The sequence below is a fragment of the Lycorma delicatula genome, chromosome 1, assembly GCF_047948215.1.
Source record: "Lycorma delicatula isolate Av1 chromosome 1, ASM4794821v1, whole genome shotgun sequence".
NCBI classification, from domain to species: Eukaryota; Metazoa; Arthropoda; class Insecta; order Hemiptera; family Fulgoridae; genus Lycorma; species Lycorma delicatula.
The window spans coordinates 125,867,872-125,887,188 of record NC_134455.1 but is presented as its reverse complement, the minus strand read 5'-3'; the positions used below and the strand labels follow the sequence as shown (position 1 = coordinate 125,887,188).

Genomic DNA, 19,317 nt, shown 5'->3' with positions numbered 1-19,317 from the left:
ATTAATATACATTAGATTAGTTAGTACTGGAAGACATTGTGGGAGATAAAACTGTAGATGAAGTCAAATGTTAGAGAATATGTAAAGAAAATAATCTAAAGTTTAGGATTTAAAAAATATATTGAAATATAAATATCAATGCACTATAGGATGGTGTTAAGTGCATTTAATGATTGAAAATGAAAAGTTTAAAAACTCTATTGTTATTAACAGTTTTTTTTTTAAACTTAAAAAAGTGTCTGAAAAATTAAAGACTAATTTTATGTCAATATGTGCATTATTATATAGGATTTAAAGTTTATAAATCTATTATCAACTACTTGTTTCAGGTACTGCAGAGAATTGATGATGTTACAACGATGTGTGATAAGAGAGTGGCAAGCTTAAAGAAGCTTGTGCAAAAACCACCTCGCCCTGTTCAAACTGTAACTCCGGAACCAGCTGTGCCTATTCAGTCCCCCAATCCCAACAGAATATCACTAGTAAGACTCTAACATTTCTTTTTAATTAAAAGTGTCAAAATTCTTATTCTGATTAAATATTTTTTAATCTAGTTCATGGTATATGGTAATATGGAATGAATAAATGAGATGGATAGGTTCTAAACAGTTCCCATAAAACATAATTTTTAAAATCAAAATCATAAAAAATGTAGAGAAAGATCAACAATACAACCTTAAAATCCTTCACAGACTAAAAAAAAATTGTTTTCATTAAAAAATAGTTCTTAATTATGTATGTAAAAACCTTAAATTTTGATTAAATCTTTTGATTAAATTGACAGTATTCAGCTTTAAATTTTGATATGTACAAATATAATAATTCTTTACTTCCATTATACAAATTACATTAAGAGTATTAAATTTTTTTTATACAGCATTGTTTTTTTGCTGTTACATAATTGTAAAAAAATGGTCAAAATACTTGCACATGTGTTTACTCTGTTAGATTTATGGTAATACTGTAAAACAAGCATTTGGGTTTTTATTCTCTATTGTTATTAAATAATAAAAAGGGATACATGTGTATAGGGAAATCAGCTAATTATTGATTTTCATGCAAATTTTAATATTGTAAAAAATATTTTTTTCAAATTGTAATTTTTTTGTAAGGAAATTTTTCAAGGAAATTAAGTTTTATTGTGGTTTTTACTATATTTAAGTGAGTGATTTCAGACCAATTTTAATTACTTTTACTTTGTCATCATTATTTTAAATATTCTCCATTCCTCTTAATCTGAAAATATTTTTCATAAAAGTTTAAATCCTAAAATTTTTTTAATGTATTTTCTATAACATAATAATTTTTTTGAAGTCAATTTAACATTCGTATTCCTCTGTACTATTATACAAGTATATATACACCGTTACGTATACATTATTGTACCATTATATATACACACAAGAGTACTTTCACAATTTTCTTGCATCTTCAGTTGATCCAGTCTTTATTGTTCACGTAAAATTACAACATATTATAAACACACATTAACAAAATAAAATCTTGATAAATACAATAAAACAAAATTTGTTAAAACTTCGGACATAAACTTTAAAATCAATTCAAATCAAAATGGAATTAAAATGATTTTTTTTTCTTTTAATTTAAAAGTTAAAAGTAATGTGAAATCAGAAAGTTACTTGGGTTGTTTTACTTTGTGTTTTTATTACTATATATTTTTTTTTAAACTTTGTTTGCTTATAGCTCAAAGACAAAGGCATTTATCAAGAAACACTTTTTTCCATTGTTTTTTTTTTCATAAAAGTTTACATTAAAATCGTGTATCATATGTCTACCTTCATATTGAAGATGAAAAATTGATCATTGAAATTTGTGAAAAATCATCTCTGTGGAATATTATAGACAAACATTATCATTCTCAGCTTATCAATGCAAAGTATAAGGATCAATAAATTTTTCAATGCCTTTAAAAACTACACAGTTTATAAAACTCCAGACACCAATACTGTACTAGCCACAACAATTTAAAAAAATTACAGACAGCAATATTACTGGTGAGGATCTTACCACTAGTAGTATGGCAAGACTACTTGCCATAGAACTTCATATTTAATAAAAAAAGTTTGATTCAATATGGGGGACAGAAATTTAAATGCATCATAAAGTAGTAATTTTGTAACTATGTACATTCACACTTGTTTTTATTGTCCATCAGTTTTGAAAGATGATATTGTTACTGTATTTTAATATCATGTATATTGATAATGCTCACAGTTTACATATCTCACAGCTTGCATTGGTTATCTTCATTAAAACTAGTAATAAAAATCTGAAAAAAAATCATCAATGCAATATACTAAACTTGATGTTTGGATTCTCAGAAAAAAAAGGCAAACAATTGACATATAATTATCATTCAGAAAGTATCTAATTATGAAAACAACTTGATAGATAAATAGGTTGTTTAACAGTGCTTGTAAGCAGAAGGAATTTTGTGGATGGACAGTTTTCCATACTATATTTGTAACTCACTGTTATATTAACCCTTACACTTTTATAATGATTTTTTTAATTTATTTTAAGAGTAATACTCTGTTTATTTTCTAGCTATAAATGTAAACATTTATAGATGAAATAATTTATTAATATATAAATTTTGTTAATTGTACTAATTATGGATAATTTATTTAATGTATTATTGATGTCTTTAATACTTCATACATCGGGTTTGTTTGAAGAAAATAAAAAATATATATATTTTGCTTTTTATCTTTTAAAAATAATATTATTAATCTAGTGAAAAAAATAATTGAGTGTTTCACAGTATACTTTTATCATAATCTAATAACAATAAAATTAATATAAGCACTAACTGAAAATTCTACTATGTACAGTTTATTAGTTGCATTTTTTTGTAATTTTATTAATATACATCAAAATTTTATAGCAAATATATTAAATAATTTGTTAAAATGTTCAGTTACTTTCTTTAAACAAAAACTTTTAAAAATAATTCTTATGAAAAAACCTATATTATAAGATACATCTCAAGTATAATATTGATAAAAAAACTTGTTTTCTGTAATTTGGTTACCTGTTTTGGTTGGAAAAGTTACTTTGTTTTTTTTTTTAATATACTTTTTCAGATTTTTATAAACCTACTGTAAGTTTTTCAAAATTGTTACGTGAAGTTCCAAGAGAAGCAGATGTTTATCGATCTCATCTATATTTATGGAATTGCTTCCGAAAATCTGTTGTATTCTGACCCCTAATTTATAAGCAGTTTAAAAATCTAATTTATTTATGTATAATAAATACTGTATATAATTAATATTATTTATTTGAAATTGATTGAATGAATATTTTTCTTTGTTTTTTTTATAGAGTCTTCCAAAAACAGATAACACAGACGAAGCATGTAGTGCTGTCAGCAAAGATCAGGATATAACCAAAGCAAAGAGAAATCATGTTTTAACTGAATTACTTGAAACTGAACGAATTTATGTTTCTGAATTAGGTTCAATTCTTAAGGTACGAATAAAAATGCTTAATTTTTAACAGTTAACTTTGTTACTAAATGGTTACAACAAGAGGTAAAATACTGTAATTTTCTGGAGATGGAAGCTAGTGAACTTTTCCTAAATAAGGAAAAGTTGCTAAATGACATTTAATGTAGGATTACTAACTACTATTTATAATTAGTGGTTTGTTTCCATTAACACACAACTGTTCATAAAAGTCATTTTACTGAATAAAGCCAAGCATAAACCTTCTACCATTCTTTGTCCAAGAAACAGAGGTTTTATCACATAGTCATGATTACTTTCTTTAAAAGAGTAATCAGAATGGAGTTGCATAATAGATGATTCTGGTGATCACAAGATATCAGATTGAAGAATGTCAATAAAAAATGTTAATGATTGAAGGATTTATTATCAATATAACATTGTTTTTAGGTTTCTATTATTATTATTTTTTTTTTTTTTTTGTTATAACTCATTTTGTTTTTTAATACTTTTGTCATGTCTTGTGATTGACTTTATTTCCTAATCCCTTTTTTTATACTAATTTCTTAATTTCAATCCAGAAAGGCTGATGAATGTAACTTATTTTTATTTGTAAAAAAAAAAAAACTAAAACAATTTTCTAATTTTTGTATAACCTAAAATAATAAAAAAATAATAGCTTCTATTTACTTTTCTACTCAGTCTACATCTATATTAAGGAGCTTTATGCATTTCTCTCATTTTTTTAATTCTATCATTGTAAAATTCTTTCACCTTTTATTTGAGCTACTTTCCATACTATATTTGTAACTAACTGTTATATTAAAGTACTGGGATACAAGCCATTTTTTTAGGTTCATGAAGAAATGGTAATTACTGAGTGCTAAATCTGGGCTATAAAGAGAATGATTAAACATTTCCATTTAAATTGTTATAACAAAATTTAAGTGTAGTCATCAGATGCGGCTGCTATTGGGTACAGAAAACGATAAAGAGCTAAAAAATGATAAGATTTATAGCATTTCTTAACTTTTTTCATTTCTTATAGAATACTTTTAAATTAATTGTGGTGCCGCATTCTGTGAAATTAACGCACAAGATAAAATATATTGTGGTGATTTTCCTGGGACAAAAGATAAACTTATACATTTTGTTGGTGAGGTTTAATTCCAGTGTTTGATGTTTGTGTATATTTATACATACTATACTATTATTAATTCATATAGTATGCATAATATACTAATATTTTATTACTTTATTCTCATTATTTACTACAGCATTATTAGCAGAAGGCATTTTCTTCACTTTTGTAACACTCAAGTGAGGTAGCAGTGACCTAATCTATTGGTCTTGTATCTTGTGAATTAAGTTAAGAAACCTGTTGAGCATAAAACCTTTTAGAATGTAGCATTACTGTAATCACTTAAAGAAGAACTGAGAAAGTTGTTGAAAATGGATAAGAAAGCTTTGAAATGGTAAATTGCCAGTTATCTTGAATCATATTGGCAATCTATTTAATCAGTTCATTTGTTCATAACTACTGACTAACCATTTCTTTCTTCATCATTCTCCATAAACATTGATCCTCACATTTTTATACTTACTACACCATTGTCTTACAACTCTTATTCACATTAATACATTCAATGTTGGCTTTTATCAGTGTATTAAACCTCTGTGCTGAATTATTTTATTTTTTATTTGTTTTTAACTGACGTAAGTATACTAGTTATCAACATTTATGTAACTTGGAATATAAAACATTTGAAAACCCTGAAAAACACGACCACATGGTGTGCATGGGAAATGAAAAAGTACTGGATTTTTGCCATCTGTGTTGGAACACTCACTCATGCGAGGTTGAATGTATTCATAAACTTCGTACTTGTTCATGCTGGCAATTTATATTAAGTAATTTTCTAGTATTTTAATTAGATAATAAAAATAATTTATTTCTTCGTCTTATGAAATAAGAAAGACTTAAGTTTGTGGATTTTACTTATAAAGCATCTATATTAAATTTGCATTCTCAATTTATTTTATAAATAAATTGTTAAATATTTTTTCAATAAATCCTCAATTTATTTTAAAAAACAATAATTGATGTAGAATTTTTTATTTTACTTTGTATTATTAGATTAATTTACAGTTTATTTTTATCTGATTTCATATGTCATCTGACGTGTTTATGAGCAGAAAATTAGTTTTTACGTAAATTCTTCTGAACATTTTTGGAATAGATATGACAAACAAGTAAATTAACTATACTATTTATATTTTAAACAAATAATGAAATAATACATTGTATGTTTTAGCGTTTTTATTTTAAAAAATAATAAAATTTTTTATATCATTTATAATAAAATGGACATTACAAAAATATAATACCTATAAATATAATTATAAAATAAAAGCAATAGATAATTGTCAAATCAATTCTAACTGAAACACAAATAGTTTATAAAATAGATCTATTTATTAAAAATCTGTCCTCTTTCAAAAGTGATGAAAATTCACACAAATTTAAAATTTTCACTCCCAACAGCACCAGTCAGTTACAGATCTTTTTCTTTTCTTTATTCAAATTATTGCTATTAAAGTATTTGAAAGAGCATAAAACTATTATTTCTAATATCGTAATATTATTACATTCTTTAGCTAAATTTGTAAAATTATTTCTGTAACTTCAATTATTTCATTTAAAACTATTCTTCAGTATCTTAATTATTTCTGTCAATTCTGTTGGAAAGTAATCACTTGTTATAGGAGACTAACATTTTAGACATGATGGTCATAGTTTATTACTAATATTTTATTTAATTTTGAAGAGCCATATAAAAATTAATACTTTCACTACTGTTAAAAAACAAATCATACAGTAACAGATATTAAACTGTAATGAATGATACCTTAGTAAAAAAGAGATTGATAGGAATCAATCTCAATATTGCTTCAACTAGGAAGTTGAAGCAATAAAGAACCCTGATCTATTCTGTTGGGTAGATTGTTCTTTCTCACTATCCATGCTTCTTCTTTATCCTTGATCCTTTCTTTTCCAACTTCAGAGTTCTGTGGGTGTAGGTTTGCCCTTGCTATGTTTTCCAAGCTGAGGATGCTAGGACATGAAGGGCCAGTGTGTAACTGGTGTGAGTATCACCTACAACCAACTACAGGACCTTTTTTTCCTGTACGTTGATTGCTCATTAGTCAAATGGCAAAAGTATTTATTGGTTAAAGCTGGGCTTTTTACTTATAAAAATATTATTATATGTTAACTCGGATAAGTTGATGTAAAAATATGTGGCCTTGGACATCATTGAGACCAACTGGTTTAAAAAACATTGATTGTATTAAATAAAATGTATATATTTTGGTGGAATGAGCTTTTAATAAAATTTTTTTTTTTAATTTTGCTGTTCTGTAGTTAGATGGAAAATGATCAAAATAAAAATAAATATATATGAATAAAATAATAGCATATAAAACAATAGTTATAATGTATGAACGTTGAAATATATTATTAATTTGATTTTTATCAATAGAAAATAATTAAACAACATATATTAGAATAATAAATAAAAACAGAATATGTATTATATTTAGAGTAATGAACTGAAAAACATTTCAAGGATCGTGTTAAACATAGATGTTACACTTTAAAGTGCTTAGCATAGGTTATGTGAGTTCATGCTATTTCATTGAGTATTTTAATTATTTTAACCTTTTTCATGTTCTGTATATGTATCTTTGTTTCAAAAAAACAGGGTTATAAAGATGCTATGACATCAGATGAAATGAAGATTTTGATTCCACCAGGTTTAGAAGGTAAAGCAGATATTTTGTTTTGCAATTTGGATGATTTGTTTAGATTTCATGGTGAAGTGTTTCTACAAGATTTGGAAAATTGTATTACTACAACTGAACTTGTCGCTTTATGTTTTACTCATAGAGTAAGTGAAATATATATATATATATATTTTTTTTAGATTTTTTAGTAATTTTGTGATTTATTCTTTAATAGAATTACTTACTTTAGCAGAATGCTGCAGCTGCCCCAATTTTCACTTCTTCCTGTTGTGACAGTCATCCACTTACAGATCTCTCTCTGAATTTTGTTGTTACAGTCATGCAACAGATATCGCTTGTGCTGCCCTCTAGCTGGCCTCATTCACCAACTTTATTTGGTAGTTACCATACTCCATTCTATTCATATGCTAAACCATACTGGCTGTTTCTTTAGTTTGTTTTTTAAATATATTATATCTTTGGCTACTCCCATTTGTTACTGCAAATGAACATTTCTTACTCTGTTTAGCCTATGAACAGCTTCTCAGAAAGTCCATATCTGTGACCATCAAATTTGGTTCCATGAACTGGCACTAATCCTTTCCTCTGTAGAGCGCAGCCTCATTTTACTTCTACATTTCTATTTTTTACTTGGTATCCTTAAAAATTGCCTTATCTAATAGTATTTATTGGGAGTTTCTGTAACTTTTCCATCCTATTCACTCTAAACCTTTTCTTGTCATGGTTTCTTCTATCCTAGTCAAACCACACAAGATCTTTAGGAAAATTTTGTTCTTCTGAATTAGCCCTTGAAATGTACCTTCCTACGTATAAGCCAAACAGATTTTCTAAAAACTCATTATTTATCATTAGATGTTCTCAACAACCTAGTTTTCTGTGCTTCAGCACTAATTTATCCGCCTATCATTAGTTATGAATGAACACTGCCAATTGCTGTGGTTTACAATTATATGAGTTCTAATTATATACATTTACCTTTCTGCGACTGATTTTTCCTTTCAAATGACTGTTTCTTCCTAATGAATGATTATCTTGATTCATAACCAATGTGTAAATAAATATATGCAGTAAAACTCCTCATGATTGAACAGGTTGACCTAAACGGAAACTTCTTTTATTAAAATGAATTTTTGCTTAACGTATACTGATCACACTACTAGAATGGTGTAGGTGGGCATTTGTTCTGAAGAAATCCTGGAATACATGTGGTTGTAACTTTGTTTTCCTGAGCAATGTTTTTCTTCAAATCTTTAAGTAGCTTAGTTTTCAGAAAAGTTCATTTGTACCTTATTTTGTTTCTTTTTTTTTAATTATTTTTAAAATATTGTCCTGTAATTTTTTTAATTTATTTTTTAATGCATCAATTTTTTTGGTCAAATTGGCATTTTATATTATTACTCTGTTTTCTTCTGTATTGCTTCTTTAATAATATCATAAAATATTTTATATTTTTACTGAACAATTTTTTTTCTTTTAGGTATATTTTTTCCATGTCCTTTCTGAGTGTGTAACATAGTTCTAAAACTATATTTATTTACTTACATCTTTAAATAAAATAGATGTTTATTGGACATATATTTTTAATTATTTTCTCCATGTAAGTGACTGAATTTCAACTGTTTTTAGTTTCAACCCCTAGTATAACTGTAGATTATTTTTACTTTTTTCTATCATAATAATAATAGTAATAACAATCACATTTGTTTTGTTTATTTATGTGATGTTTTATTATATTTTAATGTAGTGATTATTTTACATGATTTTTGTTTATTTGTTATTCTAATATGTATTTTCCTCTGTTCTTTTATACACTTGAAATATCATAATATTGAAAAAAATACTGGAATAATAGAAGTACTGTTATAAACTTGAATTTCCTAATGTCCTATGATTTGATGTAGGGTTTTAGAGTTAGATCTGTGTCAGTGAAAGTGATGGGTTTTAGTATATAAAAACAAGTTTATATCTGGATTTTAGTGTAGGCTCTGAGTCACCCCGCTCTAATTTCTCCAGTACTTAGTAATTGAACATCAGCAGTGTAATTATTTCTGTGATCTGCTGTTTAAAATAGTAGATGTCATCGATGGGTATAATCTACAAATTTTGCTTCACAAAACCCCAGAAGTAAATGTTTAGAGGAGGAGGATCAGGGGATCATTACTTCCATCTTCCATTCTGTCATGGGGAAAATGTCTCATTGAAGAAATCAGAAGCCAGTTTGCATAGTGTGGAGGAGCACTGTCATGTTGAAAGATAACATCTTATATTTAGAAATAATCTTATTAGAAATAATAATAAGAGATAATCTTCTATTTAGAAAAATGTCCAATTATTTGTCTATGATGTATGTCCAAATAATTTGAGATGTCCCAGTTAGCTTCCACAAAAATGAAATGGTGTGATTATGATTTCTTGGTCTTGTTCAAGAGCACATAACAAATATTTACATTCACATTCAATGAATTCATGTGGGATTTCTATGATCAAATCTTAATTAACATTTGTTTATAAACATGTCCTCAACTATAAAAGTGAGTTAGTAAGTAAATAAAAAAAATTCTCTAAAAGTTTTTGTCACCTGTCTCATTGAAAATATTCATAGGAAATTTATATTTGGTTAATTCTTTTTTGGTCATCGGTTGTGCGAAACTCTCTAAGACAAAGATGCTTTTTAATCATCTTATGAATAGTTTTTGGTCAGTCCAAGCTCTGAAGCACATGTAGATGCAATATTCTGGGACTACAAAACATTTCAAGATAACTTTCTCAATTTTTTTTTTTTTCAATACTTCTACTGGAATGTTTCTTATTCAGTAGACATCATTTTGTTCAATTGCTTCCCTCAGTGTTATTTAAGTGTAGAAGGTCTTCATTCAAAATGTAATATTCTTTTTATACTGGAGTCATGGATTCAAATCTTGTTTGCCATTACACATAGTTCAACTTTTACGTAGTCACCATCTCTACTATTGGAATTTAGCATTGGCCATATGTGTGCACATCCTTCTTTAGATGAACATATCTTCCACTCAACATTTCATCAAACTGTATTTTTCTTTAGTTTATTGGTTACTTCACATCACTTTCATTTTACTTATCAAAAATTACAGTGATATAAAACTTCATTTAATTATTACAATGTAAGTTGAATAATGAACATTTTTAATTGTAAATAATCATTCTCTTTTTTTTTAGCGTGAATCTTTTCATCGACTATATAGTTACTACTGTCAAAATATATCAAGATCAGAAAGATTAAGAGCTGCTATAGGGGAAAACAATGCTTTCTTCCAAGCATGTCAGTTAAAACTTGGACATAAATTGCCACTTGCAGCTTATCTTTTAAAACCTGTTCAGAGAATAACAAAATATCAACTACTTCTTAAAGTTAGTATGTACTTGTTTTTGGTGTCTCTTATGTTAAAGATTTATTGTAATTTATAGTTTTACTTAGTATTTTTTTTTTCATTGTAAATTAAAATGGATACTGTTGTACAATGTCAGTGCCACTGTAAATTATTTTCTTTTAGAAAATAACTTAATTAGAAATCATTACATCCTTTACTACATTCAATTTCACTTCCTAATTTACTCTACAATCCTTACCAATTAATATAATAAAATACCTAATTTAATATCTAGTTGAAAAATAGTAGGAGGTAAAACTTTGGATCTGTAGCGTTGAATTTTAACCTTTTCACACTATATGATTACTTCTACCCCATCTCATAGTTTTTGCAATTTTGTTTGAAATTTGCTACAAATTTTAAAATTTTTCTAACTTATTAATACAAAAGTTATTAAAAAAGCTGTTACTAAAATTATTCATTTATTAATCTAACCCTTCTAAAAAATATCCCTTTTACTCCTCATTTAAGGCAAAAATTTATAGAAAAATGAAAATTGTTTCCAAGTTAATCGCTTTTTAGTGTGTAGTTGCTTAATTAATTGTTAAATCTAAACAGTAAATAAATTTTTGTTAAATATTACTGTAATTTAACAATTACAGTAATAATTATTTTATGTATAGAAAAAAATTGTTTTTAATAAAACCAATTATTTTCTGAAAAAAATTTGAACCTTACCTGGCCACTCACCAAGTATTTAATTGGATAACTATGATCCAGTACTCATACATAGCAATAGGGCCTCAAGTCACCTCTCTTGTAGTATACTATTAGCTACAGCCCAAAGTGGGTGGTTTGGCAAGAAAAATTTAAAGAACTTGGTGCAGCAGGTTCGCATCAACCCCATTCTTTAATAAGCTTTAGCAAGAAAAAATTGAGCACACCCAATCCGTATTCTGTTTCCAGCTATAAAAAATGATGTGAAAAGAAACAAAGCACTAACAAATTGACACACAATAATCGCTCTATAGTGTTCCTTCTATTCTGGTTAAAATTATCCAGAATATCCTGATCTCTCAAGGAGTTTTGGTTAGGATGTATACAAAGTGCCTGGACAAGGCCTTGAAGCTTACTCCTTTGGATGGGTTTTTATGCCTGTCAACAGTCCCTCTTTTAGCAGATGATCTCTTTCACAGATCTTCTTTTCTCTTATACTTAATCCCTTTTTCCTAATATTCTGTGGGATTTAATTAAATAAAAATATATATGAAACAAATATATATTATATAAAAATATATTATGTGGGATTTAATTATTGTCTAAATCAATGTTAGGGTTGTGGAGATCTGTAGTTTGTAGTAACCCATGTGGTTTCAGGGAATGGAGGAAGTTCTATCTATTTATCTATCTAGAAACTATGATATATATCTGAAGAATTATTATAGCTCAACCTGGGGCTGAAGGTCAAATTGGGTCTCCTAATATACGAGGTGTGAGAAAAGTAATGAGACTGATTTTTTACTTACCAAAGTTTTTACTTTGCCCAGTTTGAAGGGCATACCCCCTTCAAAGTAGTTCCCTTGGACAGCTATACACCGGTGGAGTCGTTTTTCCCACTCCTAGTAGCAGCAGTGGAAGGCTTCAACTGGTAGGGCTTTTAACTGGTCGGTCACAGTCTTTTGAATGTTCTCCAGAGTTCCAAAATGATGTCCTTTTAAGACATGTTTCAATTTCGGGAAAAGGAAAAAGACACAAGGACTCAAATCAGGTGAATAGGGGGGTTGAAGAACCGTAGGAATGCATTTTGAGGACAAAAATTCCCCGATGGAAATGGCCGTGTGACACGGGGCATTGTCATGATGAAGCATTCACTTGCCTGCAATGTCTGGTCTCATACGAATCACTCTTTTCCCTGAGCCTTTCAAGGACACCTTTGTAAAACACTTGGTTGACAGTTTGTCCTGGAGAAACAAATTCTTTATGCATGACACCCCTACTGTCAAAAAAGCAAATCAGCATGGTTTTAATCTTTGATTTGCTTATTCAACATTTTTTTGGTCGATGAGATGACGTAGTGTGCCACTCTTCACTTTGCCACGTTGTTTCAGGATCGTACTCAAATATCCAGTATTCATCACCTGTGATCTCACGATTGAAGAATTCTTGTTTATTGTCAATCCTCTCAAGAAGATTAACACTTATATTTCTTTGATTGCCCTTCTGTTCCGTTGTAAGGTTTTTCGGCACCAATTTTGCGCAACCCGTTTGCATGTCTAAATCGTCTGTCAAAATTTTATATACGATGAAAGTGTTTAAATTTAACAGTTCATTCATCATCTTTATTGTTAAATGATGGTCTGATCTCACAAGAACCCTCACACGCTCAACGTTTTTGTCAGATTTTGAAGTTGAAGGTTTCCCTGAGCGAGGGTGATCTTCAACGTGTTCTCGGCCTTCCAAAAATGATTTGTGCCAACGGAAAACTTGTGCTCTTGATAAACAATGTTCCCCATAGGCCTGTTTTAACTTTTCAAGGTCACACTCACAGATTCCCCAAGTTTAACACAAAACTTGATTGCACAACGTTGCTCTAAATTTTGATGCTCCATTTTTGTAACACACAACAAAACACAATGTCACTGATGGCGCTGTCAAAAATAATGTGTTGGCTGAACGGAGTTGAAACTCGTACTGAGCATGTGGAAGGGATGAACAAACCAGTCTAGCACAGACCGGTAGACACAGCTTGCCATATCGCTTGCCAATGTTACCAATCTCATTACTTTTCTCACACACCTCATATATAACGAGCAATTCTTTAGTTGGATCTATCTTCCTCTAAATATGTGCCCTAGTCACAATCAACCCCTTTCCTTTTTTGTTGATTTTTTGTTTTTCAGTTTGAGTTCTTTGGGATCTGCATTAAGGTTGTAAATTTTGCGAAATTAAAGGGTTGTCTTCTTATGCCCCAAGCTGTGGAATTTTATAAGAAAGTTGTCATGTCTTAATAAATCTGTTTCCGTTCCAGTGATTGTGTAATAAATTTAATGGCTCAGGTCAGTTAGATAACACGAGGTTCCCTGATTCTCCATAAAATATAAATGCATCTCACACATTTGTAAAAATGGAATAAGCAGTAAATATATCTATATCAAGGAAATATGTTGATTTGTTCTACAGTCACCCCTTTTTTTAGTTTAGTTTTATATTTAATCGTGTGATTAGAATATAATTGAGACAAATGAGAATGTGGTATATAATTAATTGCTGATATTGTCATTAGTTATAGCAGAAGCTTTTAAAGCATAATTACAGTAGTGCAGAATAATTGAGAATGGATGATATTATCATGAAATCATCTTATTAAATTTTTCATCCAGTTCAAAGTACTTCACTTTAATGTGGAGGGCTGATCTGGTCCAAGTACAAACTATTTTGAGTGGGTTTTATACTAAATACATATTTTCTTTCAGTTGTGAGTCAGATTTAGTAACAATATTCTTTACTCACTTTGTTTACTTTTTTGTAGCACACATCTATGATGATGAGATGTATTGCTTTTGGTGTAGAAAAATCAGGTGTCCTCAGAAAGTACATTCATTGCTCTGGCTAACTTCAAACAGTGAAGATAAATATATAAGAAAACTGAAAACAACTCCTTCAACTGAAGAGTTATTCTGAAAAGTAGCAGATTCATCCACATAAGTTAAATAAGGCCCTCCATAGAGGTAGATTGACTACTGATGTTAATATTGTTTCAAAAACAGTACAATAAAGGATTCTTAAAATATTTTAGGACACAGAAAATTGATAAAAAGAATTGGCAACTGCTATGAAGCTAAGACATTTGGAATGAATCAGAAAATACAAACATTGAGCTGCAATGACTGGAAAAGAATAGTTTTTAGTGGTGAATCACTTTTTTTTGTACAAGTATCAACAAATTAACTGTTTGATGAAGCAGTTGAACGGATCAGTGTTGTAGAACTAAATACTCTCTCAAAAAGTTCTTTTGCGGTTACTTCATTTTTAAGTAATCCTGAAAGTCTAGTGCCAATTGAAGGAAAAGTGATTTCAAAATTTACATTGAAATCAATCAATTAATCCCCTGGGTTGTTTCCTACCTGGGAGTCTGCCCTACTGATACTTTTACGCCACTTTTGGCGATTATTTGTCATTTCTGGCATTAAGCCCATCGTCAGCATATCATTATGGATGGTTCGCGTCCAGGTAGTCAGTGGGCGGCCCCTGCTCTCTTGCCTTTCTTTATGGCTAAAATCTGCCGGGTCATATGATCTTCACTTCTACACATTATGTGTCCAAACCAGTGTAAATGGCTTTCTTGCATCTTTTGCTGCATTTCAGCTACTTTAAAGGTCCCTTAGATATACTTGTTTTGGATTTTGTCGTCTCATAACATCACCTGCCCATCACAGCATTTTTATCTCTGTGACATGCATTTTTTGCTGTTCGCATCTCTTTGTCCCCCAGCACTCTGATCCATAGCACTGTCTGTCAAACGGCTCACTTATACACAGTGCCTTTAGTCCTAATAGATATTTTTGCATCACAGAGGACCCCAGAGAGCGACCTCCACTTGAGCCACACTGCCCTGATTCTATTTTCTAAATCTCTTTTCATGCTTGCCCTGACGTAACATCTGTCTAGATCTGTGGTTAAGGTTTTGCTCCATATCATAATTGGAAATCTTCAAGACATTCATGTAAAAATACTACATGCAAGTCCTTGATTGGCTAGGGAATTCTCAGGATCTAAACTTCATTGCAGGCCTGTTAGTGTATTTTTAAGAAACGTCTTTCTGGAAACCAAGGCCTTCAATGAATACTGTTTAATAAGAAATGTGATAAAATTTTTCCATGACAAAAGTAAATACTTCTTCAAAACTGGTGGTCAATAAAATTTGTTAAAAAATTTATTTTAGCTAAAGGAGGTTAAATTTTTATAAAAGTTGAATAATTTAGGTAAATAAATTAAAATATACATTTCAAATGAATATAAATTTATTTCAGCTAATTTGAATGCTACTGTACATAATACATTTTTTCTTTACAAAAATAGTTATTGTAATAATCATACTATGATAAATATTTCTCAGTCATAATCCTTTAAAAATTTCAATAGCTCATTGTCGATGATATATCATTATATTATATTTTTAGAACAGTTCAACGCTACACATCCACATAAAAAGGCATTTTTAGTACCTTCAGACTCTTCCAGTTCTTCTAGCTCAGTTCCACATGCTTAGTAAAATATAAAGAGTACAAAACAGAATTATGAAAAAAAATACTTAAAAAAAATTATGAACATGTTGTCTTGCACAAGTTTACCTGTATTACTCGATTTTTGGCATAATCTGTAGTTAGTTTTTTTTTTTTTTATGAAGATCCATAATTCTAAAATAATTCCTGAACTGAACATGCAATTTCCATTTAGAAAAGCATCAACTTCATAACTGATAATGTGATTCTAATTAACCAGGCTTCCCAATAAATACAAGAAAGTAACATTGTGAAAACTAATTTAATAGTAAAGATGGAATTGAAGGTAGACATAGTTATTTAGTATTATTCAGTGATTGCATACTATAGTTTTTAATTGTGAATGTATTTCATCTGAAAATTATTGTTATTGTTTATTAATATTTGTTTGAATTATTTTCTTTATTTGTGTGATTTTATAGGATTTACTTCATTATAGTGAACAAGAAAAATGGTGCAGTGAATTACAAGAAGCACTGGATTGTATGTTAGTTGTTCTGAAATGTGTAAATGATAGCATGCATCAGATTGCAATCACTGGTTTCTGGGTATGTGTTCATATACTTACTTATTATTAATATTCTGAAAGAATACAGCCCTAAACCAATTTTGTTTTTTTATTCCCTAGTAACTATGTAAAACAGAACATACAATAAAAAATTAATACAACTATAAAATAATCATTTGTGTATGTACTACAATAAATAAGATATACATCAATAAACATGCTCAGAATGATATTTGAGATTATATTCTACAACTAAATGACCAAATCAGTGTATTTAACTAAATTAATTTCACAGTTGAACTTAAAATATTCTTGAACCGGTTTTTTTTTTTTTTAAATTAAATGTACAGTATCATATCACTGCAAAGCAGTAACATGTGAGACTTGCGTATTCCTCACATATTGTTCTCAAAAACCAGGATTTATGGAAAATACCACAAATTCTAATATTGGTAAATTATTTACTTTTTATTAATCTACAACAGGCACATAGTCTCTTTCTTTTTGATACTCACACCTTATAGCAATTAAATTCCTAGTTTTGTCTATCTGCTAGACTATGACTAGGAAAATCTAATGATATTTTTATATCTCTGAAGCATAGTTGACTTCATTTACTTAGTCAACACTGAACTAGATTTTCTGTCTATGTTGCCTAGTACTCAGGTTACACACTATCAAAGTGATTTTTTTATGTTAACACTTAGGAAACTAAATGAATAACAGTTTGCTGCTTTCTAAAGTACCTCCTGCTATTACTTTGTTAGCAAGACGTTATTATTAGTATTTAATTACACGAGTTAATAAAGGCCAACATTTCTTTAATTCTTTTGACTATCAAGCATATCCTTTTTAAGTAGTTCTTAAGTAGTTAAATTGCTTTTTTAAATAAATTAACTCCTCTTGAAGCTCTATTTCGTTTTCTAATCCAAAAATATCAAAAGGAAATTATTCATTGAAATTTGTTATTTCCAGTCTACATTGGACAGTACCATTTCTTACATTGACAGAAATACAAGTTCAACAGTATTGGGACTTGCATATATAGCATAAAAAATCATTTACACAGTAAAAAAAAAAAATGCTGTCTTTAAATAGTTTTTGGTAATAATACAAAATTACAGTAAAATAGCTATGTATTATTAATATCACTCAAATAAAATTTTTTATTGGATTTATTAAAATGTTAATCTAAAATTGGTTATTTTGTATAAATACTTAGGAAATAAAGCATGAGAAATTAGGTTTTTACTATACTATTTCTTTATCCTGTAAATAATAAAGTTCAGTCGCATTTGAAATCCATTCCTGTGTGATTTGTTATCATGAGCATGTTGTGCTAATGTTATAGGCAGCAAATTATATGTTTTAGATGTTTTCAGGGCCAGTAATTATGTTAAATTAAGTTTAATTTACAACAGTTGAAAATTATTTAGATAGTGTTTAGCACTTTGTCATCATGATCTCTGTAGTATAGAAATCTTAATTTGTGTTAATCTTATTGTATTAATTCAACAGATAGTCATTTTCTTAGAGGATTTTCTTTAAAAAATGGTTTGTCATATTTTTTTGGTAAGTCTGGATGAGAGCTTGTCAAAATAGCAAGTAAAAATGCCTTTTTCTACAAAATCCAAAGTAAATTATGTTGCAATTCCAGTGAACCAGGTAACAGATGGTCCACCAGCATCTTTTCTTTTCTTTTTTTTATATAACTTGCTTACTCATATTTTCTTATAGCTAAATCTATGCTGCTCAAATTTTTATTACAAATAAAAGTATCATTTAAGAGAGATTTGTTAATGTATATATGTTGTTAGGTTTGTAAGGTAGATTGTTTTTACTTTTGTTGAGTATCTATTTACAAGAGTTATAGAAGTGATGCCATATAAATATGAAATGAGGTTCAAATTAAACATGCAAACAAATAAACTTCTTTAATCAGAGTAGTCCTTACTCAGAAAAGAAAACTGATATGTTTAAATCTTCAAAATGTATGCTAATATCACATACTATTGAGTGAGTTCTATAATCAATATAGATACTGATGTGAGAAGGCAGAAATGTAAATTATTACTTATAAGGTGTTTGTGTAATTATTGAAATGAAGGTAAAACATGTGTTATATAAGATGATTAACGATTTTTATCATTGTTTAATTACTTAAAACAAATCCCTCATGGATTCATGGAATGAAAATGCAATGAAATAAGATGTTAATGATATAATTGTCAATTACAGGTTAATGTATAACTGTTATAAACATTACATTAAAAAATTGTTTCTTTTTATTTAATTTTTAAGGGTGACCTCGCAGAACAAGGAGAGTTATTAATGCAGGGCTCATTCTCTGTATGGACAGAAAGTAAAAAGGATTTATTGAGAGAGCTTCGGTTGAAACCAATGCAAAGGCATATTTTTCTTTACCAAAAAGCCATGTTATTCTGTAAAAAAAGAGCATCTCACAAAGCTACTTATCACTTTAAACATTATTTAAAGGTAAATGTTATTTGAATTTAATATTATGATTTTTATTTTGTATTATAGATTATATATTATTATTGTTATTTATAAAGAAATAATTTTCCACTCACTACTTATTTTTTCTTCTGAGATTAGTACTTTTGCAGAGATCTATGCAAAAATTAACTTTTGTAAAGAATGATTTTTTTTGCTAGGTTGCAGTTTGCTAGTTATTTATTATTGTTACTACTGTATTGTTCATATATTGCATTAGTTATAATTTTTATATCTGTTAATTTTTACTCATCTTTTTCCTAATAATTTGAAGAAAAGGAATAAACAAAAATTTGAAAGTTATTTAAATTCAGAACTTTATCCTTTTAATGCAGTAGGTCTAAATGTACTGGCCCAGAGTATGTTACAACTCAGTTTACTGTTTCCTATTA

At 28.4% G+C, this 19,317-nt stretch overlaps 1 protein-coding gene across 7 annotated transcripts in view; it reads left to right on the top strand.

The window, feature by feature from the left end:
* The window catches only part of LOC142321988 (guanine nucleotide exchange factor DBS-like), a 215,494-nt gene that overhangs the window by 143,442 nt on the left and 52,735 nt on the right, over window positions 1-19,317 (top strand). For all 7 annotated transcript variants that reach the window (XR_012755753.1, XM_075360576.1, XM_075360570.1 and 4 more), the window contains exons 12-17: window positions 330-482; window positions 3,346-3,492; window positions 7,232-7,417; window positions 10,470-10,661; window positions 16,326-16,451; window positions 18,713-18,907. Coding sequence is in view for 6 of the 7 variants with exons in the window: in XM_075360576.1 (XP_075216691.1) it covers window positions 330-482; window positions 3,346-3,492; window positions 7,232-7,417; window positions 10,470-10,661; window positions 16,326-16,451; window positions 18,713-18,907 (999 nt within the window). In the remaining variant the exon portion in view is untranslated. The remainder of the gene's footprint in view (window positions 1-329; window positions 483-3,345; window positions 3,493-7,231; window positions 7,418-10,469; window positions 10,662-16,325; window positions 16,452-18,712; window positions 18,908-19,317) is intronic.